This window comes from Erythrolamprus reginae, chromosome Z (genome assembly GCF_031021105.1).
Source record: "Erythrolamprus reginae isolate rEryReg1 chromosome Z, rEryReg1.hap1, whole genome shotgun sequence".
In the NCBI taxonomy this organism is placed as follows: domain Eukaryota; kingdom Metazoa; phylum Chordata; class Lepidosauria; order Squamata; family Dipsadidae; genus Erythrolamprus; species Erythrolamprus reginae.
Window position 1 is genome coordinate 137766776 of NC_091963.1, and position 21627 is coordinate 137788402.

General features: G+C 41.3%; 1 protein-coding gene across 2 annotated transcripts in view; it reads left to right on the plus strand.

The window, feature by feature from the left end:
• STX1B (syntaxin 1B) overlaps positions 1 to 19700 on the plus strand; it is an 89232-nt gene extending 69532 nt beyond the window's left edge. Inside the window, exons 6-10 of one of the 2 annotated variants that reach the window (XM_070729693.1) lie at positions 3496 to 3604; positions 5422 to 5495; positions 7405 to 7542; positions 10446 to 10556; positions 19543 to 19700. In XM_070729693.1, coding sequence (XP_070585794.1) covers positions 3496 to 3604; positions 5422 to 5495; positions 7405 to 7542; positions 10446 to 10556; positions 19543 to 19608 — 498 coding nt within the window. In that variant the 3' untranslated portion in view covers positions 19609 to 19700. Of the gene's footprint in view, positions 1 to 3495; positions 3605 to 5421; positions 5496 to 7404; positions 7543 to 10445; positions 10557 to 11207; positions 11296 to 19542 lie in introns of those variants that run through there. The other variant, XM_070729692.1, reaches the window with a different exon arrangement.
• Positions 19701 to 21627: the final 1927 nt, after the last annotated feature.

A 21627-nucleotide genomic window follows, 5' to 3' on the forward strand; every position in this document is an offset into this window, starting at 1 on the left:
AACCAATCATAACATAGATTGCCTCATGCAGGAGCTTGCACTCTCCATCAATCAACTACAACTGTGTGTTGTGGCCTATTACCACAAGTCTAGAGAAGTGTTAGAGGAAAACTAGATCCGAATCTGACCAAACACTTATAAAAGCTCATATTAAGATTTACAAAGTGTCGATCAGGTCGACAAGACGTGCATACAATATCGGCATGATTGCATCTGCGGAATCCCACCGGCTGCCCTGTTTAGGGTGACTCGCTCCCTCCTTAACTAGGGGGCAGTTGGGGAGCACTTGCAGTTGGGGAGCACTCAGATCCGGACTGGTCTTGACTCCAATTGGAATGCAGAGTCGACTGACAACGAATCAGTCGAGGTGACAGGGGCCTGTCTTAGTCCATCTGTTTGGAGTGAGTTTGACCTGGTGACACCTGATGAAGTGGATAAGGCCATTGGAGCTGTGAGTTCCGCCACCTGCTTGTTGGATCCATGTCCCTCCTGGCTGGTCTCGGCCAGCAGGGAGGTGACATGGAGCTGGGTCCAGGAGATTACCAACGCTTCTTTGAGGGAGGGGTCCTTTCCGGCTCTGTACAAGGAGGCACTTGTGTGCCCCCTCCTCAAGAAGCCTTTTCTGGACCCGGCCATATTTAACAACTATCGTCCTGTCTCCAACCTTCCCTTTATGGGGAAGGTTGGTAAGAAGGTGGTGTCGCTCCAACTCCAGCAGTCCTTGGAAGAAGCCGAATATCTAGGCCCTCGGCAGTCAGGACTCAGGCCCGGTTACAGTACGGAAACTGCTTTGGTCGAATTGATGGATGATCTCTGGCAGGACCGAGACAGGGGTTTATCCTTTATCCTGGTGCTTCTTGATCTCTCAGCGGCTTTCGATACCATCTATCATGGTATCCTTCTGCACCGACTGGAGGGGCTGGGAGTGGGGGGCACCGTTCTACGGTGGTTCTCCTCCTACCTCTCTGGTCGGTCGCAGTCGGTATTAGCAGGGGGTCAGAGGTCGACTCCTAGGTCCCTACCTTGTGGGGTTCCTCAGGGGTCAGTCCTCTCCCTCCTGCTGTTTAATATCTACATGAAACCGCTGGAAGAGATCATCCAAGGGCACGGGATGAGTTACCACCAGTACACTGATGACACTCAACTGTACATCTCCATCCTGTGTCCACTCAGTGAAGCAGTGGAAGTGATGTGCCGGTGTCTGGAGGCTGTCAAGGTCTGGATGGGTGCCAACAGGCTCAAGCTCAATCCAGACAAAATGGAGTGGCTGTGGGTACTGCCTCCCAAGGACACGTCCATCTGTTCATCCATTACCCCTGGGGGGGAAATTATTGACTCCTCAGAGATGGTCTGCAACTTGGGCGTCCTCCTCAATCCACAGCTGACTTTAGACCGCCATCTTTCGGCTATGGTGAGGGGGGCATTTGCCCAGGTTCACCTGGTACATTAGTTGCGGCCCTATTTGGACAGGGAGTCTTTGCTCATGGTCACTCATGCCCTTATCACCTCGAGGTTCGACTACTGCAATGCTCTCTACACCTTTGAAGAGTGTTCGGAAACTTCAAATCGTCCAAAATGCAGCCGCACGAGTGGTTATGGGCCTTCCAAGGCATGCCCCTATTTCGTCATCACTCCGCGGACTGCATTGGCTGCCGATCGGTTTCCGGACATAGTTCAAAGTGTTGGTTATGACCTATAAAACCCTAGGACCAGACTATCTCCGAGACCGCCTTCTGCCACACAAATCCCAGTGACCGGTGGGGTCCCACAGAGTTAGCGTCCCATCGACCTAGGGGAAGAGCCTTCTCTGTGGGGGGCCCAGCCCTCTGGAATCAGCTCCCCCTGGAGATTCACACTGCCCCCACCCACCTTGCTTGCCGAAAGAGTCTAAAACATATCTTGCTGTCATGCTTGGACACATTAAGGCCAATTAGGTCCCACAGAGTTGGCCTTCTCCAGGTCCCGTTGACTAAATCTAGGGGAAGAGCCTTCTCTGTGGTGGCCCTGGCTCTCTGGAATCAACTCCCCACATAGAGTCGAATTGCCCCCACCCTCCTTGCCTTCCACAAGATGTTGAAGACCCATTTATGCCGCCAGGCACGGGGAGATTAACTCTCTCCCCAACTCTTCTGACTTTAGAATTTGAGAGTGGTGTGATTGTGTAGAATTGATTGCTTTTTAGTAGTACTGTAATGGGTTTTAATTTAGTTTTTTTAATATTGGATTTGTATTATATTGTATTATTGTTGCTGTTGTGAGCCGCTCCAAGTCCTCAGAGAGGGGCGGCATACAAATCTAATAAAATTATTATTATTATTATTATTATTATTATTATTATTATTATTATTATTATAAACATAGAAACATAGAAGACTGACAGCAGAAAAAGACCTCATGGTCCATCTAGTCTGCCCTTATACTATTTTCTGTATTTTATATTAGGATGGATATATGTTTATCCCAGGCATGTTTAAATTCAGTTACTGTGGATTTACCAACCACGTCTGCTGGAAGTTTGTTCCAAGGATCTACTACTCTTTCAGTGAAATAATATTTTCTCATGTTGCCTTTGATCTTTCCCCCAACTAACTTCAGATTGTGTCCCCTTGTTCTTGTGTTCACTTTCCTATTAAAAACACTTCCCTCCTGAACCTTATTTAACCCTTTAACACATTTAAATGTTTCGATCATGTCCCCCCTTTTCCTTCTGTCCTCCAGACTATACAGATTGAGTTCATTAAGTCTTTCCTGATACGTTTTATGCTTAAGACCTTCCACCAATTTTGTAGCCCGTCTTTGGACCCGTTCAATTTTGTCAATATCTTTTTGTAGGTGAGGTCTCCAGAACTGAACACAGTATTCCAAATGTGGTCTCACCAGCGCTCTATATAAGGGGATCACAATCTCCATGTTCCTGCTTGTTATACCTCTAGCTATGCAGCCAAGCATCCTACTTGCTTTTCCTACTGCCCGACCATACTGCTCACCCATTTTGAGACTGTCAGAAATCACTACCCCTAAATCCTTCTCTTCTGAAGTTTTTGCTAACACAGAACTGCCAATGCAATACTCAGATTGAGGATTCCTTTTCCCCAAGTGCATTATTTTACATTTGGAAACATTAAACTGCAGTTTCCATTGCTTTGACCATTTATCTAGTAAAGCTAAATCATTTACCATATTACAGACCCCTCCAGGAATATCAACCCTATTGCACACTTTAGAGTCATCAGCAAATAGGCAAACCTTCCCTACCAAACCTCCCCCTATTTCACTCACAAACATATTAAAAAGAATAGGACCCAGAACAGACCCTGGTGGCACATTATTATTATTATTATTATTATTATTATTATTATTATTATTATTATTATCTATCTCCATCCATCCATCCATCCATCCATCCATCCATCCATCCATCCATCCATCCATCTATCTATCTATCTATCTATCTATCTATCTATCTCTATGTAACCATCTCATTTTCTTCCCTAGCATTCAACTCTATCTCGCAAGTTTGTGGAGGTGATGACAGAATACAACACAACTCAGTCTAAATATCGAGATCGATGCAAAGATCGTATCCAGAGACAGCTGGAGATAAGTATGTCTGTTTATCTTTCTAAATGTTTGGCTAAAAAAGGGGGGGAGTGGGAGAGGGCCCTAATGATATGTCTTAAAAAAACAACAACAAGCACATCCCTCATTTTCTTCTTAGATGGTAAAATATCAAATTCATTCCCCCAGAAGAGATGGATAATGAAGATTGGAAGGGAAGGGGGAAACCTTTGTGACATTAGTTGTAAGAAGGATGAGAGCAACACACGAATGTTTCTGCTTTTGACGTGAACAAACAAACAAACAAGCACATATATAAGGGCAGACTGAAACTTATAGAAGAGAATATTTGTAGCTCAGAGCTGAACTGTAGCTTCCTTGGTCTCTCTGAGCTTGGTTTTTTCCTTGCAGACATTTCACTACCCAACTATGGACACCATCAATGCGAGTGAGGCCCCCTTTGAGGAAGATGTATGAATCCCAGTGGCCAGTTAGATCCCACAGAGTCGGCCTCCTTGAGGTCCCGTCAACCAGACAATGTCACCTGGTGGGGCCTAGGAAAAAAGCCTTCTCTGTGGGGCCCCCAGCCTTCCGGAATCAGCCCCCTCCAGAGATTTGCACTGCCCCCACCCTCCTCGCCTTTCGCAAGAGTCTCAAGACTCACTTATGCCACCAGGCTTGGGGCAATTAGATCTAGACCCCCTGGCCAATAAATGTGATGGTATGGCTGCGATTGAATTGTTTGATTGATTTTAATATACTGGTTTTTTAGCTTATGTAGGTTTTTTTTATAATTAATTAGATTTGTTTTGTATTCACTATTTTTATATTGTATCCTATGAGCCGCCCCGAGTCTTTGGAGAGGGGCGGCATACAAATCAAATCAATCAATCAATGAATCAATAAGATGGGCACTTTAGAAGCATGAAATATAAATACATAAAAATAAACAAACAGGAATCAGACTCTACACAGACTAGCAGCACTGAGATGTTACCTACTTGTTAGGTAATGAAATGTTTGCAATGTTGATGGTCTTTTGAAACCCAGCAGATTAGGTGCTATCTATCTAGAGCTCAGAAGAAATGCTGCTCCAAAGAAGGTGGACAGCATCCAAAAATGCCTCCTTCCAATCCCTGCAGTTGGTGGAATCTAAAGGAAAGGACAATAGAATAGAATAGAATAGAATAGAATAGAATAGAATTTTTATTGGCCAAGTGTGATTGGACACACAAGGAATTTGTCTTGGTGCATATGCTCTCAGCGTACATAAAATAAAATATACATTTGTCAAGAATCATATGGTACAACACTTAATGATTGTCATAGGGGTCAAATAAGCAATGAAGAAGCAATATTAATAAAAAATCTTAGGATATAAACAACACGTTACAGTCATACAGTCAACATGGGAGGAAATGGGTGAAAGGAATGATGAGAAAAACTAGTAGAATAGAAGTGCAGATTTAGTAGAAAGTCTGACAGTGTTGAGGGAATTATTTGTTTAGTAGAGTGATGGTGTTCGGAAAAAATTGAATAAATTGAAAAGGACAAAGTGAGTCCATCCTGTAAAATCTTCCGAGTGAGGCAGAACAAACTAGGAGAAGGTGGTGCAAATGAGATCTGGTCCCCTTGCCAATTCATAGCAGCATAGTTTCCCCGTGTACTATTGATGGGAAGCTCCCTTTTAGGATGAGGATTTTAAGGTTTAGAAACAAGCAGGATGAAAGACAAATTCAGGCATTTCTTCCTTAACCAGAGATGAAGCCAAGGCAGTTTGGGAATCAGCCCGGAAGCTATATGAGACAGTGCTATGTCACACAATGCAGTTGTTCCTCATGGCGATGTTTTTCCTTCTTGCAGCTGGCAGGACAACGACCAATGAAGAGTTAGAAGACATGCTAGAGAGTGGAAAGTTGGCGATTTTCACCGACGATGTATGTATCTGGGGCCTCAGTTGGTTTCCTTGGGTTTAGTAGTAAAATGCATGCAGAGAGTTGTTGAGCATTTTAAAGATGGATTTCCCCATGGTTGAAAGGTGGCTGCAGTAGCAAGCTCTCAAAGAATGTGTTGACACTATGAATAAGGATCACAATTCAAAGTGTTGGTTATGACGTATAAAGCCCTTCATGGCACCAGACCAGATTATCTCAGGGACCGCCTTCTGCTGCACGAATCCCAGCGACCAGTTAGGTCCCACAGAGTGGGTCTTCTCCGGGTCCGTCAAATAAACAATATCGCTTGGCGGGATCCAGGGGAAGAGCCTTCTCTGTGGCGGCCCCGGCCCTCTGGAACCAACTCCCCCCAGAGATTAGAATTGCCCCCACCCTCCTTACCTTTCGTAAGCTTCTTAAAACCCACCTCTGCCACCAGGCATGGGGGAACTGAGATACCCTTTCCCACTAGGCCTTTACAATTTTATGCATGTTATGTCTGTATGTATGTTTGGTTTTATAATAAGGGTTTTTAACTGTTTTAATATTGGATTGTTGCTTTCTCTATTACTATTACTCTATTAATATTGGATTATGCTTTCTCTATTACTGTTGTTAGCCGCCCCGAGTCTATGGAGAGGGGTAGGCATACAAATCCAAGAAAGAAAGAAAGAAAGAAAGAAAGAAAGAAAGAAAGAAAGAAAGAAAGAAAGATGTAAGAATGGATCAGGTTAAAGCCCATCATAGCCCAGTATTTTGTTTCTTCTGTTAGCCAACCAAAGATCCTTACAATCAGAAGAAGGAGTCATGTTCTCTCCCATTCTTCCCGTCCTGCAATCCGGAGCCATTGTGTCCCTAAGACAGGGCTAGGGTTAAATCTCCAAGACCAACAGCATTGACTGATCTTTTACCCAGTCTTCTTCGAAAGCCTCCTAAATTTGCGACTTTCACCACATCTTGTGGTAATGACTCCTACAGGCAAATGACATGCTGTGCAAGAAGTGCTTTTTCTTGTCAGCTCTGTTCACTCATTCTCCTTGAATGAGCCCTGGTTTTAGTGTTGGAGGGATGGAAAGAAACCTTTTCTTTGACCACATTTCTCCAACTAATTTGGTAGTTGGAATCCAGTGGCCAGAATCCAAGGAAGCGAGGGGGATTTGGAGTGAGGTGGGAGAAGGAAGAGGGCGGAACAGAAATATCCTCCTCCTCCTCCTCCCCCAATCCATACTGGTGTCCATTTCAGCTTTCATTGTTCTGATTGACTAACCAAAGGAACGGCAGATAGAGAGGAGAGTAGGCAGGAACAATTGTTGGATTGTTACTCATTTCTAGATTCTCTCTTGTATTCTAATCCAGTGTTTTTCAACCAGTGTGCCGTGGCACACTAGTGTGCCGCGAGACATGGTCAGGTGTGCCGCGAAGCTCAGAGAGAGAAAGAAAACAAGAGAAAGAGAAAGAAAGAGCAAGAGAGAGAGAGAAAGAAAACAAGAGAGAAAGAAAGAAAGAGAGAGAGAGAAAGAAAGCAAGAGAGAAAGAAAGCAAGAGAGAGAGAGAGAACAAGAGAGAAAGAAAGCAAGAGAGAGCAAGAGAGAGAAAGCAAGAGAGAGCAAGAGAGAGAGAGAAAGACATAGAGGGAAGTAGGGAGGGAGAGAGAAAGAGCAGAAAAGAGGAAAGAAGGAAGAGAGAAAGAAAGAGGGATGGAGAGCGAAAGAAAAAAGGGAGAGAAAGAGGGACAGAGAAATAGAGCGAAAGGGAGGAAGACAGAATTTTTTTGTCCAAACTTTTTTTAGCCGCCCCCCCCCCCTCAATGTGCCCCATGGTTTTGTAAATGTAAAAAATGTGCCGCGGCTCAAAAAAGGTTGAAAATCACTGTTCTAATCAACACACGACACATGTGGATTTTGTTTTCCAGATCAAAATGGACTCACAAATGACGAAGCAGGCCCTGAACGAGATTGAAACCCGGCATAACGAGATCATCAAACTGGAAACCAGCATTCGGGAGCTCCATGACATGTTTGTGGACATGGCTATGTTGGTTGAGAGTCAGGTATGGAAGGCAAAAGTAGAAAGATCTGGATGGCAATGTCAGGTTATCGTTCAAGATCACCTGGACTTCTCAGTTTGTTCAAAGACTGGTGAAAATTGGGATGGGTGGGTGGGAGTGGGAAGAAGAAGAGATTATACCAGATAACACTCCAATAATTATTTGCTCATACAGGTCTCCTAATACCAGACTATTCCTTTAGAATCCTGCACGATATTGTAGCCAGGTATCTCCTGCATTGCACCGATATCTGTTTCCAAGGCTAATGCCTCGTCTTGGAAGGCAGGTGTGGGCAAATGGTGGATGGGTTTTTTTCATTAGTGTGACCTACCAATGACTTTTGTTTCCAGCAGGCCAAAATCCAAAATGATAATGTTTACATTTTTATGTTTTAAAGAGCTAAGGTTCTTTAAAGTTACTCAATGCTAAGTTTAAAAATTAGTTTATGGTAAGTAACAGGCTACATTTACTACTACATTTTGAAAATCATTTTAATCCTTTTAAAATATTGTTCTTGTTGATTTGGATTTTTCCTTTGCTATTGTTTTATTTTACTTTGTCTTTTTGCAATTTAATTCGTTCTCATATTTTAAATGGTATGTTTTTGCTAGGCTGTGGCAGGAGTGTAGATACATACAGGTGACCCTTGATTTATGACTGCAATTGAACCCAAAATTCTTGTTGCTAAATAAGGCAATTGTTATGTGAGGTGTGCCTTATTTTATGACATTTTTGCCACATTTGTCAAGTGAATCACTGCAGTTGTTTTCAACAAATTATGCAATCGTCAGGCAAATCTGGCTCCCCCTGTTGACTTTGATTGTCTGAAGCCGATCAGAAGATTATAAATGGTGGATTATAAGACCCAGTACAAGTGTCATAAATAAATACCAATTGCCAAGCACACTAGTTTTGATCACGTGACCATGGGGATGCTACAAGAGTTGTAAATGTGCAAAACAGTCATAAATCAGTGCAGTTATTATAACTTTGAACAGTCGCTAAATAAATGGTAAGTTGAGGACTGCCTGTATTTCAAATCTGTACATGAGGGATTGATACATTGACCAACCATTCTTCTGTGGCCACTTCTAAACAGGGGAAGCTTGCAAAAATTCCTGATCCTTATAGGACCAAAATTTTATTATCTGTATGCAAGGGATTTTATTAGCAGATTTGCAAAGCATTTGTCAGTTTGTAGAACTACACACACACACACCACACAGTAAGCTAGTGAGCAGTAAGCATTATAGATGACGGAATAAGATGCCTCTGGTGGGCAGAATGACAGAGAATAGATTGGAAGATTATTAAGAAATAGGCAGGACAACATTCATTTGCAGATTCCTCACACACGTGATGAGAGAAAGAATGAAAACCGAGTCACTGGGGACTGCAGTCATCTCTCCTCCACCGCTGCTGTCAGCCAAAACCGGTGCTGAAAAATTGCACTGTGGGATTGTGGTTTGGAGTCATAATCATCAACATCGCTTTCCAGAATTCAAGCCTTCCTGGAAGCAATGCTCCTCTTTCTCCCCCGCACACTCAAACATATACACAACCCCTTCCCTCAATTCTTTGATGAGAGAGGGGGGTCTGCAACTAGTCAGTGCTGAGAAGGAAAAAAGGGAAAGAGAGAGAGGGAGGGAGAGAGAGAAAACTTAGTAAAGAGAGAGGGAAGGAGGGAGGCAGCGAGTGGGAGAGAGAAATGTTTGAGCACAAAATCCCCGTGTCTTGTTGGGCGCAAATAGAATAGAATAGAATTTTTATTGGCCAAGTGTGATTGGACACACAAGGAATTTGTCTTGGTGCATATGCTCTCAGCGTACATAAAATAAAATATACATTTGTCAAGAATCATGTGGTACAACACTTAATGATTGTCACAGGGGTCAAATAAGCAATGAAGAAGCAATATTAATAAAAATATTAGGATATAAGCAACAAGTTACAGTCATACAGTCAACATGGGAGGAAATGGGTGATAGGAATGATGAGAAAAACTAGTAGAATAGAAGTGCAGATTTAGTAGAAAGTCTGACAGTGTTGAGGGAATTATTTGTTTAGTAGAGTGATGGCGTTCGGAAAAAAACTGTTCTTGTGTCTAGTTGTCTGGGTGTGCAGTGCTCTGTAGTGACGTTTTGAGGGTAGGAGTTGAAACAATTTGTGTCCAGGATGTGAGGGGTCAGTAAATATTTTCCCCACCCTCTTTTTGACTTGTGCAGTATACAGGTCCTCAATGGAAGGCAGGTTTGCAGCAATTGTTTTTTCTGCAGTTCTGATTATCCTCTGAAGTCTGTGTCGATCCTGTTGGGTTGCAGCACCAAACCAGACAGTTATAGAGGTGCAGATGACAGATATATATATAATATAATATTACATATATGAAAAAAGCCCACTAAACCAGCAAAATTGATGAACACCATGAATTACAATGTCTGTGGAGATTCTCAATCATCCAGATCATGATAGTCCCAAAGGTGGTAGAACTAAGAAGCTTCATGAATGTGAAACGAAACATTTTAAGGGTGCCTCGAGAAGGGCGGCATAGAAATCTAATAAACAAACAAACAAATAAATAAATAAATTTTCAAAGAAAAAAACAAGAAAGCCCAATTTCCTTTTGGAAAGAGCACCTTTGGGACATCCCTAAATTACAGTGATCTACAAATTACATTATTTATTCAATAAATAAATAAATAAAACCTTACAGAAAGGATTGGCCTTCCGTAGATTCAGATTCCCAGTTGGCTGTCAAGCTGAGGGATGGCTTGAACACTGGTCTTTAGCCTTAGAGTCCTTCAGCTAATGTTTTGCAGGCTGTTCCTACACTTGTTGAGAATATCAACTCACCCAAAACTGGGCACATACTGGTCCTTCCTTGACTCCTTTTCCCCTTGTTTCAGGGTGAAATGATTGACCGCATCGAGTACAATGTTGAGCACTCTGTGGATTATGTGGAAAGAGCCGTCTCTGACACCAAGAAAGCTGTAAAATACCAGAGCAAGGCTCGAAGGGTGAGTTACGTGTGCTGGTTATCGGAAGAAGCAAGGAATTTGGGAATTTGGATAGTTGGAAAGGGGGACAGTACTTTACTTATGAAGATGTGATGTGGAGATAAGACAGATGGGAGGGCTAAAAAGTTAAGGAAAGAACATGAGATCAAAGAAGGACAAGGAAGTGGGAGGGAAAAGGAATAATATGAAAAGCAAGGAGGCTTGGATGGTAATCCAGTGGACCTTGGTATGGAATACATGCGGGGAGAAATATTAACATTTTATATATTGAGAATGAATTGTTCTGCAGACCACCAGATCACTAAGCAAGGCAAGGCAAGAGAAGGGAAATGAGTTGGTCTGTTCTTTGCTTACTGAGCCATTTTAAAATCACAGATTGTAGTTGATAAAGTACAAGGCAGGAATCTGCTCAAATGAAAGTGTTTTCTTCCTATGGTTTATCAGGTTACTTTTATGTGCCAACCTCTAGGCTTCAAATGGTGTCTGTCATATTAGCATGACACCTTTTGATGGTCAATCTTTATAGATTTTATCCCAAGCATTACTAATACTTCTTTGTCTCCCCCCCACCCTTTCTCTCTCTTTCTCTCCCCCTCCCCTCTTCTGTTCTCTTTCTCTGTCTTGCTCCTTGGATTTTCTTGGGTAATGTAGAAGAAAATAATGATTATAATTTGTTGTGTGGTTCTTGGTATAGTACTGGCCTCCTCCATTGGGGGAACTCTTGGGTTGTAAATTAAAGCAAAAAAAAATATTAATAATAATATAATAATTTAAAAATTGTACATGCAGTGGATATAACAGCACATGTTCCAGCTACCTATAGATAAAAACAACTTTATTGGGTCAGCAAATCTAAGTTTGTTGTTCAGCCATTTTCATCCATTTTTACTCATTTGCTGGGCACCAGGGTACCACCCAGAATATTCAGGTATTCTGGGCCTCATCCGGGGGCCTTGTTGTCACGCTGTCCTTCCCACGGCACCATGATCCAAACTGTGTGATTCCTGCCTGCCCCACAGACATTTCCCCCCTTTCATCTCAGCGGTTAACCCTGTGGGAAGGAATGGCTCATGGTCTGTTTTTCCTGCGTGGCATGGGAGAGAGCATAGCCATGAATCAAGCATTCATCTTTGTCAGGCCATCATTTACAATACAGAGAGGTAGGAGAAAAAGGCAAAATTATTTCGTACTCACACTGGTATATCAAGCACTAGCTTAGGGCCACAACTGGTACATTCCCCCCCACCCACCCCTATCATTTGACGTCACGTAGCAGTAGCAAATTTCTCAGATCCCCAGAAAAGAAAGGTTTATCCATATCAACTAATGCTGATCTTTCCTCTTCCCATAAATGAAAAGGGAAAAGCTGTGTGCTGGCATTCCTTAGGGCAACATAGCACATGGTTTCCAAGAAGGTGTTTTGGTTTTGGTTTTAAATTCAGACTTTTCAGAAATGTCAACGTTTTCATTCGTAGGTACCTGGAAAAAATATTAAGTCAGTTCTCAGGGCATGATCTATTCAGCTGCTACACCCTCCTCCCTGGGCAGATTTTGCTGCCCTAGTATAACCAGCCTCAACTTCTTCCGTTGGTAGAAATCTGCATTAGCTCCCGGGCTAACCAAGCCTGATGTCACACAGAAGGGACCAACTCAGTCCCTCGGATATCAAGGGATGCCATCATCCTTGAGAACTCTTGTGACTCAATTTCCCAGGCACTCTCAGCAATGGCTCCCATGATACACAAGGTGGAATGCAACTATGGGAAACTTTGGGTGCACTGACACAGTCCCGTTTTCCCCAAAGAACGAGCTTTAGCACCATTGGCAAGGTTTAGCAGATACGGTATTTCCCTGAAAATAAGACCCTGACTTATATTTTTTTGAATCTTGAAATAAGTGCTGGGCCTTATTGCTATGTACTTAAAAGCCTGATTGGGCTTATTATCAGGGGATGTCTTATTTTGGGGAAAACAAGGTAGATGACTACTTGTCCATCTTAACCTGGTACCGTTAAGCAATACTGCATCCATGTGGTTTATTGTGATAGAAGGAATGGAAATTTCAGCAGTTCAGGACCAAGTCCCCAGGATAGCGATCGCATGACTTATAATCTTATCCAGAGTGCTAGCGACTCATATATTTAAGCGTTCAGAGACAGTGGTCATATCGAACCCAGTCAAACTATGGACATAGTGGTATAAAATTCTGAATTTTTGCTAGTTCAGAATAGTGCTACAAGGCCGTATAGTCCTTGTTCCAGCCTTTGCACCTAGGGGCCAAGAAATAATTTGTTTCACTGCTATCTGACAATGTAAGAAATTAAATAGAAATCAAATCCAAACCCAGCCTTTAATATAGATCCAAACCAGATGTGATGTCACTCACTTAGGTTGGCCCGGTGTGCATGTTTTTGTTAACACCAATAGAAGGATGGGGTGAACTAAGTTAGATTAGGACTGGGAGGAGGAGGTGGAATTGGCATTTAGGGTAATTGAGATTGTTAGATTGCCAAAAGAAATTATGACCTGGGCTTCCTATTACTTTAGGATGAAACTATTTCTTATTTCAAACACCAAGTGTGAAGATTCTTATGAACCTCACAGGAAGGTTGGATGCCTTCTGCCCTCTTGAATAGACCCAATTGAGTTCAAACTGGACTCTCTGCCTTTAATAGTGTTGTAAAAATGTATATGCCAAGGCCAACCACCTGACTAACTTCAGATCCAGTTTGGTTTCTTAAGGACCAAAAAAAGTAGCTCCAGGCTATTATACAACTTCAGAAATATGACAAGTGCAGGAACAACTTACAACTTTATGTTTTGGGGTTTTCTAAAAAAAAAAAAGATTTTCTAAACTTATTTGCACATTAAGAAATATAGGTTTTGCCTTCAGCTAATTTGCTCCTAGTTGGAGCAATTAATTCTCTAGAGGCCCTACATTGTGTGGTATTTTCGAGGCTACCATTAATTCCAGAGTAACTGAGAAGTAGGTCAGGCCTCTTGGGGTTCTAATGTCAGAAATCAACAAATAGTTTAGGAAAACTCTTTGTTTTCTGATAATTCACTAAACTTGACAGTTTGATGGCTATTTGTTCTTTCATAAACCGAGATACAGAGGAAGGCCTGCAGCCTCTATTTTTTTCACAGCAAAATATGATGGCCACAAATGTAGAGGAGTGATCCATTGATTCCACCTCTTGTAGATAGGTCCCAATAGATCATCTAGAAGGTGCTGCTTCATACATTATGACAACTAAGTTGGCACCATTAGGAACCATTCCTGATAGCCTGAGTGCTGGTAAGACCCCATTTGTGTGTGTGTGTTTGTGTGTGTGCGCGCGCGCGTTGACAGTCTTTATATCCACCCAAATGAGGTAAATGTTAACACTTCTACTTTCCAAGATGGAAAAGAAGGAATGCTTGTTTGCATCAGGCAGGCAGAGGAAGGAAGGAGAGAAGGAAGGAAGGAAGGAAGGAAGGAAGGAAGAAGGGATAAAAAGAGGGAAAGGAAGGAAAGGAAGCCCAGAAGAAAGAAAAAAGGAAAGGAAAGAAGGAAGGAGAAAGAAAGAGAAGGAAAGAAAGAAAGAAAGAAAGAAAGAAAGCTGTTTTCTTCAAGGTTGTTAGTCTTCCTCTCGTCTCATATGCTAGTTTCCTGTGGAATTTTTCTTCTTCAATCCACTATCTCACATTCCCTTCCCAAATTGGTACAGTCCATAAAGTGTTTTGCCCCTTGAATCAACTAAATGTCAGAGTTGGCTTTTAATTCCAAATATGCGTGCTTATCATCACAGGTTTAAAATCTGTTGTGCCTACTCTCCACCCATCTCCACCTGTGTAGCCTTCCCTCCATGTTCCTTTTTCATGGACGGAGCATCATGAGCTCTACAGAGCAGCTCTTTCTATGCAAGCTGCCTTAGGGCAGCCTTCTCCTGACCTGAGGCCACCAGTTTGGGAGTGGATTGTGCCACGGGATTTTGCTGCCTGTGAAAAATGTGAGCCCTTGCTTGGTTTTCCTTCATGAAAATAAGTTCTGACTTCCAGCTAGAAAAAGGAGGTCTTGGACCACCTTCTTGTGCTCCTACAAAATGTAGCTGATGCAGGAACATATCCCAAAGCCCATCCACATTTGATTGCAAGTCCATATGCACCTCAAAGCACACTGCACAAAACAAACACATACATTAACTCCACGTATTAACCAACATATTGCTAATTATGCTATGCCATTGGGCTTCACCCAAAACAAAAAACAGATTTCGGTATGTTTATCCAAAGGAACCACTGTACTTTAACAGAGTGCCCCACAAGAAACCTCCCTCTATTACTAGATAAGGAGTCTCCAAACTTGGCAACTTTAAGCATGGCTGGCTGGGGAATTCTGGGAGTTCAAGTCCACAAGTCTTAAAGTTGCTCAATATGGAGACTCTCTAGTTGAGTATCCTAAGGTGACCTTCCCCAACCCGGTGCTCTCCAAACACTCTGTATTTCCCAGAATATCCAAGTCTGGACTACACTGCATGGGGTTACGAGATGCTGAAGTTCAATATGGCTTGAAGGCTGCTTATTGAGTTAGGCTGTATAGAGTGAATGTACTATGAAAGAAGAAAGCAATCAAAGGGAACATGACTAACCCTTGCTGAGTAGTCTGCAGTGGTAGGAAATGAAGCCCCTTCCTACTGTTCAAAGGTATTTTGCAGTAATTTATTATGCCCCTTTATAACATTTAGTGAAAAGAGATATTTGTCATATCTTGGTCATACAAGGCGCGATACAGATCTGCCAGCAACCTTAACGTCAGTATAACTATGCAGTTATTTCAAGGAGCATGCTCATTCCTCTCTTTATACACACGGACAGTCAGTCTTAAACTGTTTTAGGGGTGACTTAAATATTGGTCATTTCCAGATTGAAATGTAAGGAGTGTCGGTATTTTTAATGCAGTATCTCCAGGTCACCACCAGCTATTGTTTAATATAAGCAGTGGATGTGTTGCGGAATTATCATTTTGAAATTTCTATGTAGCAACAAAACAATCACGCTAGCACAATCATAGCAGCTTGCACATGTGTCTGTACAGAATATACCGTTTCTTTAGGATCTTGTAGGGCAATTCCAATGCATGTTGTTTTCTTACCTTTGTGAAGTTTTCTTGGAGTGTAGCGAAGAAGGAGGAAGACTTAGCGTGAATTACTGTTCTGGACAAGTTTTCTTGATGGGTAGGTAATTCTACAGAACTTCAGTGTTGGCTGTCTAAATAAACTCATAGCAGAGATGAGGCTGAAATTACTTATTTTTAGTATAAGGTTGATTAGGCAGAGAAAAACTGAGACAATTAAAACATACAGAGACCCTGTGGACAACTACTTTGAAGCTTGGTAACAAAGTGCCCATTAAGTCATTTTTAAATAACACATTAAGACGTTCCTAGCTCAGAATGTGGTTTGTTTGAGGAATTTTTCAACAGTAATCAAACATAACCCAGCTAAGTCAAAAGCAATTCCATTTTCACTGGATGTCTTTCCTTTTGCATAGTCTCTTGCTTGGAGAAGCTTGCTTGGAGAGCAGGCAACTGCATGAGGCAGTTGGTTCTTCTCAAAATGAGCCTTAAATTGACACACAGAGCCCAGGGAAAGGTTGGTTCCCTAATCCTTTTTGGACCACTTCACTTGAGACACTTCATTTCCTAGATACCTCTCAAACATTTCCTATATAGATAGAAGACTGACGCTACAGGCCCCCCCAAATTTTAGCTATGGATAATGCAGGATTCCATTCATTAGTATGAAAAAAGAAAAAATGAAAGCATTCAAATCCAAAATCAAAGCTGGTGATGAACTAGCAAGGAAGACCTGCAGAAAACCCTCTTATGTACGGAAAGTCACCTTCCTTTAGCAAGCTGTGATTCCACAGTAGTTAAGAGAGCAGAATGAAATCTTAGAGAATGGGTCTCCAAGCATGGCTGGCTGAGGAGTTTAGGAATTGAAATCCACAAGCCTTAAAATTGCCAAATTTGGAGGCCTCTGGCCAGCTATTCCATATGGATTATCCTTCTCCAATTCTATTGCAGTTAAACTTTGCTCTTCCCATCTTGAAACCCATCCTTGAAATGTGGCAGTTCCAAATCTATTCCAAACGTTTTCCACTGTTGTTGCCCTAAGCATATGTTTACATAACTCACCCTTTTCTCGTGTGTGGTTTCTGACATTCTCTACTCCAAAACTCTCCATTTGCTATTTCTGCTTCCATCTTTAATTCTGACTTTGCAAAATCAGTGAAGGCATGTGTATGTGTGCCCGCTTGCATGTTCTACATATGTGATAAGGAATATATGTAGGCTACATATATTCAGTGTGGGTGTGTATAAGTGCTCATATATATAAATGAACTGGTGGCGACATAGGTATGAATACATAAACACACAGGTAAAGTTTCTTTCAAGCGATAGGCAAGTTTGTAGTTCTTTTCTATCTCTGCTGCTGGCTTTGCACATGGCATGTTTGCAAATGCATTTTGTCCCCTTCATCCTAGAGCAAAATTAATTCATTGCAGCTGGAATTGCAGAAAAGCTACTCCCTAATTTTGGTTTGGAAGACCCCCAAACCATTTACCTTATCCTTGTTAATTATCCTTCCCTGTATAGGAAGAGCTTTTTAAAAAGCCACTGAAACAGTTTCTCTGCAGGAATCCTTTCATAAATCACAGATCTCTTTGGGTGCCAGGCTTTCCCTCTGGACATGGATCCGATCCCTAGACCTGAATGAATTTGGCACAAAAGAATCAGCAATCTCTTCCAAAAAGTGTTTGGGACGCCGTTTTAAGGATCATGTGTAATTGGCAATGAAACCTATTGAAAACAAGCCAGAATAAAGTGTATAGGTGTGAAAGTAAGGGGACTTTACATAAAAAAATGTTTTAAAGAAGAAGAAGGGGGGATTTCACTCCCCCTCTATTCTGTCTTAAATTACCCCGGGGTTATTAGAAAATACTACAATGTAATAAATGTATTCTAAGACACCTGGATATCATGCACCTGTAATATTAACCATTGTGTTGAAAACAGACTTTAGAAGGAAAGCTGTTTATAATCTGGATTGAATCACCATTATGAAGAAAGGTGGCTGCCTACTTGCCAGTTAAATCCTCTATCATATACTACCGTGCTCAGAGTTTTCAGGTGTGAATGCAAGTCTGTGTGTTGAATTATTTCACCTAATGGAAAGTCAGATTAAGATGGCCCTCCACAGAACCAACCCCCTCTTTGAATGACTGCTTAGAGAACCATTACCCAAATCTTTGGGCTCATGTGCCATACCTCTCACTAAATTATGCTGCTTTAGATTAGAAGCAGGGGATCAGACTTCAGAACTGGGGATCCTGTTTTACAGACTTCATTCACATTAATAGTATGTGTGAACAGAACACCTCCTGGAAGATAACGCTAAATGCAAGCATGCATTCAGTCAGCTCTCCCTTTGCAACCAAAGTGGTACATTGCCACCCGTCATGAGTCCAGTGTTTTTTCAAACATGGGCACTTTAAGAAGTGCGGATTTCAACTCCCAGCCAATGGGGAATTCTGGGAGTTGAAGTCCACACTTCTTAAAGTGCCCAGGTTTCAAAAACACTGGTTTACAAAATCAGTCGGATACGTAATAAAGTTATCTGTCAAATTCATAGCCAAGTTTAAAATGTGAATCCCTATAAACCCTGGGGAAATAGGATCAGAGTACACTGTATGGCAAATGTCTGTTCTGTGTTGTTGGCATGAGTCAGTATGCCTACTCGCATATGTGGTCCCGTTGATGCCTATGTGTAGCTTTTAATGTGCCTAACTATTATGCAATCTAACTCCGTGTCTTTGTATGCATGTGTAACTAGCTCGTTGGTTCTGAGAGTGTGAGACAGGTCTAACTGAATAGCTGCTGGGACAGATGGACTGGGGTGCCTCTCACTCTTTTTTCCAACTGGGTTGGAAGGTCCAAAGACCCACCCTCTTTTCTGGTTTTTCCTTCGGAAAAATTCCCATTGCTTTTCTGTTTTAATGAATCCGCAGTTGGACAACTGGTCTTTGGTGTCAATTGATAGACCTATATTTATCTATGTTATATTTTGGAGAACTGCAAGATAATGCTTATTTATATACTGGCATACGCACGAGTTTGATCTGCAGCAGACTAGTAAAATGCAATGGGCATTTAGGGCCCTGTTTCTGCCTTTCACAATTATGAGAAGAAGGCGAGACTCGAACACTTAATACAGCAATGGTTTCCAAGGTGATTTAGTTATAAATTACAAAAACTTAATTTTAAAGTTGGTCTGTTTTAGAAATAAACCAGTCTGTTGGGACACATATACGCTGTTGTAAATTCAGGACCTGAATTTACACTATATCGCTATATTAAGATGTATGTAGTAGTGTACAGATTGAACACACCAGAGTGCTCTATTAAGGTGAGTAACATGCCATTCATCTTTATTTGAGCATATGTGTGTGTGTGTTTGCATTCAAACACACACACATAGATATAATTAAGGAAGCACACACGCACCTGTGATATAATTTAGCTCATGTATACACACACACATTCACACTTTCTTAAAATATGACCTGTAATTACCCTCAACCAAGAGAAATGCACGGTTCATGGGGTGGGCTTATCCATGTCTAGCTGGACAGCAAGAGACATAGTCAAGATATGACTTCTTCTCAAAGGTTACCATATGTGAACTGACTATTTCCACATTGTTTTGGAAAGCGTTATTTTTAAATGATGCCTTAGACACTTTCAGGAGATATCCGTAGCTTCAGATCCATCTTTCCATTTGCTGTGAAGTCTTTTTGTTTTATTAATTGTTTTGTATTAACTTTAGGGACGTCTTGGAGGGGGGTAACTGCAGCAATGACTTCGGGACCATTCAGCTTTGTGGTTTGTTTTAATTTTGTGTGTGTATATATGTACATACCTTCCTTATTTTTCTTTTTTATAGTCTTCATTCCGTCATCTCTGCATAAGAGATCAAACTCCAGAAAAGAAAGAACAAAAAAAAACTTAGATTTTTTGATCTTTTTTACAAAAACGTATCCAATATCACACACAAGCCAACAAAAGCAACTGTTCTGGGGGGGAAAAAAGTTAACTGCATCGCAAAGACGAACGACAAATCCTACAAACATGTTGAAATCCCCTCGACTCTCCATTTTGGGTATTGATCTGTGTATTGTTTCAATGTAGGCGGTTTATTGTAGTCTGTGGCGTATTTGCTAAAACAACAACTTTTCACAAAATTTTCTTTATAAAATATCATTGTTTTTTAAAAAAATCTTTCTTTTCCCTTACTTTTCCATTCCCGTTCAGTTATTATTATTATTATCATTTTGGGCTCAGGTTTACAATATTAAGAAGACAAAAATCAAACAAAAAGGGGGAACAAACTCTTTTTTTCATCTTATCATGTAACAGAAATGGACAGAATATATAATTATTTTATCAATAGAGTTCTCTTTCTTGTTCCTCCTTATCTAAAAATCACATAATGATAGCTTTTAGTTTTGGATCAAGGGAGTTTAATAAAGCAAAAGTACTCTTAGGGAACTTTGTTAATTTAAAAGTGACTTTACCCTTAGCATATGTTTTGCACATGTCAAAAATTAGCAGGACACTTTCTGTAGATGAAGCCACTCTGCATCTCCTTCTTCTCTGGAGATTTTCCTCTCGGGAGACAAACTCCCCCCCCCCTTTAAAATGTTGAATATCGGGCTTAGTACTAGGATGAACTATCTGGAGCATTAGAGTCACATGTAGTTTCAATTGCATTCTGAAGTTCTTCTGAAAATATTGCTGAAAATTGTTTAGTGCAATTTCCCATCCTTCTTTAACAGAAAATGCACAGAAACTCTACTGTAATCCTGTTAGACTTAACAGAATTGGAAAAAAACCAAGATATTCCCTAAACTGACCAAAAACCTTGCTAATTGCCCTATACATTCCCGTCCCTAAGCACCTCAAAAATATTAAATGTAGTAGCCCCGGGGCCTGAGAAAAATTCCCACTCTCTGATTTAATGAGATCTATTGATCTTGCCAATAGGAACTGATTCACCAACTGGGAACAAGGTGTTCCACAGGAAACAGTCCATATTTGTGCTGACATTCTATGAAATGGTCAAGAGAGTGGCTCTACATGGAGTAAGCACTGGCTGACTTTCTGAAACAGTTATTTAAGCATTTCCTTGAAGATGCTGTGCACCGATACATAATACAGCTCCCCAGTCCTTCATGAATTTGTCCCATCAATATGAAGGGAAACTTTAAGCTTTATTGCATGTGGCAAAGGCTATGACTTTCCAGGAGGCAGTGAAAAGAAAACAGTTGTGATATTTAAGCTGGAATAAAACTACTAGAGGCATGGTTTCTCTTGCGTAACTGCAGATGTGTAACAGAATAATTTTGGTCTGACATAATTGCTGTCCTTCTCTCCCGCATTATCCAATTTGAGATTCTCTGACAAAACTCTGAAAAGAAGCTTTAAAAAAAGTGATGGGTACCCTGTTACTACCCTCTGCCTAAAATAATCACAGGAGTTTCTTACATCCACTCTAAAGATAAACTTTCATGTTTCCAACTCAGGAGTGAGAGAGTATGTTCCTCTGGCAATTGTCCAGCCTACATAATCTTTCGTTAATGTTCCTTTTTGCCAGTCCTGCCCGGGAGCATTTGTTGGAAGTCTCCCTTTTGTAAAGACACCCAATTTTGCCTCCAGCATCCAAGAATTCCCCCTAGCAAACATGGTCCTGGAGTTAATCTTGATCATTCTGCCTTGCACCTACTGGAAATGCTGTCTAGACATCTCAAATTGTCGCTTTTTAAAGAGGTCAGCCCTTAGCCCTTTTGTGGAACTAGGGCAACATTGTCACTCTCTCTGACACAAGCTATGATTCAGCTTTAACTTTGGAACACACTTCTCCCAGCCAAGAAAAGTGGATAACACCACACAGAAAAAGCTTCATCTACAGAAGAATTAACCCAGAAAAACCAGACAGGGATAGGGTAAAGCAAAGGTTCTCAAGCTGGGT